This window comes from Fukomys damarensis, unplaced genomic scaffold (genome assembly GCF_012274545.1).
Source record: "Fukomys damarensis isolate Sample0158 unplaced genomic scaffold, DMR_v1.0_HiC HiC_scaffold_5, whole genome shotgun sequence".
In the NCBI taxonomy this organism is placed as follows: Eukaryota; Metazoa; Chordata; class Mammalia; order Rodentia; family Bathyergidae; genus Fukomys; species Fukomys damarensis.
This window is the reverse complement of record NW_022900917.1, coordinates 32,559,822-32,563,911: the sequence shown is the minus strand read 5'-3', so window position 1 is coordinate 32,563,911 and position 4,090 is coordinate 32,559,822. Positions and strand designations below refer to the sequence as shown.

Here is a 4,090-nt window from a genome sequence, read left to right as displayed (position 1 = left end):
CATTTTGTTTTGTCTTGTCATTAAAGTACATTTTCTATGCTCTCAGCATATACCTAAGCACACAGCTCTCAGCAGCTATTTGTAAAGTGGTCTGCACAGGCTTTAAAAGATTGTAGAATTCTTTCCCACCCCTACAATTCCCAGTCTGATTTAAGCATAGTCCACAGATGGCCAGGTTAGAGCCAGAGCGGCTGACTTAAGAGCAAAAGACCATGTCCCTTTGTAGGAGACTGCACTGTGATGAAGTCACTTTATTCAAAAGCACGAATCACAGTTCAGAATTCTGAGACTAATGAAACTGCTAAATAGATGAAAACCGATCATCATGCAGAATGCAAGTGAAAGAAAATTTATCTTAGTAAACAGAGGAAATGCCAAGGTATGCAAGATACATACAGCAGAATACTTTGTTCTTTCATTTTTATTTAGTCACAACACATCAGTACAACAGAGGTCAAAACCCCAGTTCAGTGGAGGTCGATGAAACTATACCGGCTAAAGAAATAAACCTGTAAAATGATATTTTTATAGCCTGAACCAAATTAAAGAAACCAAAGAGAAGTAGGCAGCAAAGCCCTTTCCAATATCTCAACAACCACATTTCCATGCAGCAAAGGGGAAACACAACATAAAAACCTCCAATTAAAAGAAAATCTGGCAGATCCAGGAAAATAAGGTTATGCATTTAACAGGTTCCACTGTACTATTCAACTGACCTCTTGCATACCATGATCATTTATCCAGGTTAAGACTTGTGAATTTGAGATGTGGGATTAAAAATTCATTGCATTGCTTGGGTCTAGTAAATGTAGTCATATTCTATGCAATCCTCTTCATACACCCCCAGCCCTCCAAATGGGGACCCTAACCTACCAGTGCATGTCTCCTCAGCCCCAAGGCCAGAACAGCAAGTCCTAGCAGACAACAGGAGTCAGTCATACAGATTCAGGGCCACCGATAGTTCATACATTCACGTTTTTTTGTTATAGGAGGCAGAGAATGACTCTTCTTTCTCGGATAAAGCTGATCATCTGATTTGTCAACGCTTTGTTTGAAAATATAAAATTCAATATAGCTCCCCCCCATGAATATTATTTATACACCTTAATCTGTCAAAATATTAACAAACAGAATCATGGTACATTAAGCATAGTGGTTTGGAAAATTAATTCTAAAAACAGACCACAACTATACAAGGAGAAAAACAGACCAAAAACACTAAATATTAAGATTCCCAAAACTTTGAGACAAAATGGAATCACTCTTAGAGGTTTACAAAGTAAATTAGGCATAGTACAAACCTATCACAAAATGTTGGTTTATACTCACTAGCTCAATTTAATGTTTTAAACAAAAATCAACAACTAGTTTTTTTTAAACTGCTAATACACATGATAAAAAATGGAACAGAAAAAAGTAAACCAACAAACCTTTAGTCTTTAGAAAAAATTATCTGAGAGTGTACCTTTTTCCTTTTTATTTTTACTGACGACTTTAAGGTGATATTGGTAACACAGTCCAGCTCAGCTAGGATTTAAAATTTTCCCCTCACTCATAATATAGCATCAGTTCTTTAAAAGGCTCCGATCTCCGTCCCCCACGGTCTATAGGGCTTGCCAAGGTTTGCGGCCTGTGTGGGTGCCGAAGGGCTCAGTGCATTGGGAGAGAGTAAATGGAAGGAGCCAAAGGAGAAGGGGAAGGCGGACAGCGAGGCCACGGAGGAGAGTAGAGGCGGTGAGAGTTTGGAAGCGGAAGTGACCACGGGGAGCACGGGTCCAAGGCCGCCGGTAGGGGGTGCTCGCAAGGCAGGCGCCTCCGGGTGTGCCGAGGCCAACCTGCCCTGATGGTGTGGTTCCGTAGGCGACGCCGTGGTGCCAGCGTTAGCGTGGCCGTTCTGGGGCAGTAATAGCGGGTGCGCGATGTGCGGATGATGTCCGAAAGCGCTCCCCCAGGAAATGTGTCCCAGGCCTGCGTGGGCGCCACTCGCAGCTTCCCGCTGGGAGGCATAGTTGTTAAGATGAGAGACGAGTCGCACACGAAGCGGATCAGAGGCATCCAGTCCTTCAATCATGCTCAGGTAACGGGCAACTTCTGCCAGGCACTCCCGGAACCCCAAACTCCTGTAGTCCATAGCTAGGGCATGCGCATCAAAATAGCCTGAGAGATAGAACAAAAGAAAAACCTCAGGGCTTTGCGTATTTCCCACATCTCTTCCATCCAAAAGGCAACCCTTCCTGGCAAATACCTACATCCTTAAAGCATGGCACTCAAGGGGTCCCCGGGAAGTCCACATATTTTGGAGCCGACCGAAATTTTTGCATTAATCAACATGAGCATTAATCAACAGAATGTATCTGCTAATGCGAGTTCAAAGCACAATTAGAAGCTATGGGGCAGAAACTGGAATTATACCCTACAAGCAGATGAAACCATGTTCATTCCTTTAATGTTTTCTCTCAACAACAACAAAAAATACATCAAGGACAAAGAAACCGCAGAGCAGTGAAATTCATTAGACGCACAGATGTAAGTTATCATCCTGGAGCTTTCAGGCACTGGGCCCTTAGTAAAGCATTTTCTAGTTGGAGACAGACACCCAGACCTTGGTCTCCCACCTTGTTAGGTTTTTCTTTACTTAACCACAGGTTTCTTTCCTCAAGTCATAATGGCTCTTCAAAAAAAAAAAAAAATCCTGCATCTGAAATTAAGACCATACACTTTTTTTTTTAACAGCTGTTTCTGGAGCTTTTCCTCAAAAGAGCAACGGGCAAATGTGAGAGCTACCTGATTTGCATCAGGGCTGTCACAACTTTACAGAAGACCTTACAGTTGACAGGCAGTGTCCAAAAGATGTACTAGCTCAATTTGCAGAGAGGGCTCGAGCGATGAATTCACTGCAGAAAATTTGATGTGCATTTAAAGATGTAATGACAGGCTCCTGCACACACCACGCACACTCCCCACCCCCAAGGAAAAAGGAGGCTGGGCCTGCACCAATCCTGGCGGGAGACCCAACCAAGCAGATCCCCCGCCGGGACTAATGAGATGTACCTTTCCCTCCGGCAGTGTGCAGCATTTTCAGGTGATCCACAGTCATCTGCAAGATCTCAGCTTTTTCTAGCTTAGCAGAACCCTGGAAAAGAGAATGGGAAAAACAATGATTTGGTAGCGTCTTTGGTGAACAACTGAAAATATTCACAGACACACAATAACTCATAATGGGTGGTGTACAGAAAGAGAATTGTGTTCACAAAATCCGCTGAATCTGTATTAATTCATCCAGTTATAAGCCACACAGGTTTTTTCCAAGACACAGATAAGGTTCAGATTCGTGGGGGAGCGGGTAGAAGATGCAAACAGCTTCACTAAGAGCTCTACCTACTTTCTCCATTACCTGCTTCTCAAAAGCACTGGGTACCAGCCTCCTCAGCTCAGACAAACTGTTATTGATCCGGTCTCGTCGGCGCTTCTCAATGATCTATGGGAAGCAGGCAAAACAAAGGAGGACATTTCCATTACGACTGTAAATTCCAAAGAAACGCGGCTCTTTCCGTTAATTAAAAACAACTAGAGCATTGTAAAAAGACTCACGCCTCTCCGTCTTTTCCTAGCCAAGATCTGGGAAGATGTAGTTGGAGACATGGAACCTAGAGCCGAACTCAAGTTTCTGCAAGGAGAGAGGAGGGGGAAATCCCCGTTAAGCTGGGTAAGTGACCTGAGAGGCAGCCCCAACGCCGTCCCTGAACTCAGATCTGCCAAGTGTCCCCAGGGTGGCCGCGCTGGGGTCCGCGCCCCAGGGCGCGCTGTCATCGCGGGCATCCGGGCCGTTCTCCCGCCCACTCACCCATTCTCGTCCGCGCTCTCCTTCTCCACCTCGATGGTTTCGTCCAGCTCGCTGTCGGAGGAGCTGTACTCGGGGTGAGCTCGCTTCATGCTGGCTGCGCAGGGGCAGGGAGGAGTTAACCACGGCGGCGCCACTCAGCGCTCGGCAGCTCGCGTTCCGCACACACTGATACCGCTCGTGCTCTGCCTCGGGTTAAAACTCAACCATCCTTTCCCACGCTGCGCCCCAGGTCCAAGCCTGAAGACG

The 4,090-nt window shown here is 45.6% G+C and overlaps 1 protein-coding gene across 2 annotated transcripts; it reads right to left on the bottom strand.

The window, feature by feature from the left end:
• Positions 1-412: 412 nt before the first annotated feature.
• Hey1 (hes related family bHLH transcription factor with YRPW motif 1) lies at positions 413-4,084 on the bottom strand. 2 transcript variants are annotated; one of them, XM_033760456.1, is made up of 5 exons: positions 3,845-4,084; positions 3,592-3,667; positions 3,383-3,478; positions 3,052-3,133; positions 413-2,157 (listed from the first exon to the last, which is right to left on the bottom strand). In XM_033760456.1, the coding sequence occupies exons 1-5, from the start codon at positions 3,931-3,933 to the stop codon at positions 1,574-1,576; spliced, it is 927 nt and encodes a 308-aa protein (XP_033616347.1). In that variant the 5' UTR covers positions 3,934-4,084; the 3' UTR covers positions 413-1,573. The 2 variants fall into 2 exon arrangements, with proteins under 2 accessions (XP_033616347.1, XP_010634536.1); XM_010636234.3 differs by having other exon boundaries at positions 414-2,157; positions 3,395-3,478.
• Between the last annotated feature and the right edge of the window lie 6 nt (positions 4,085-4,090).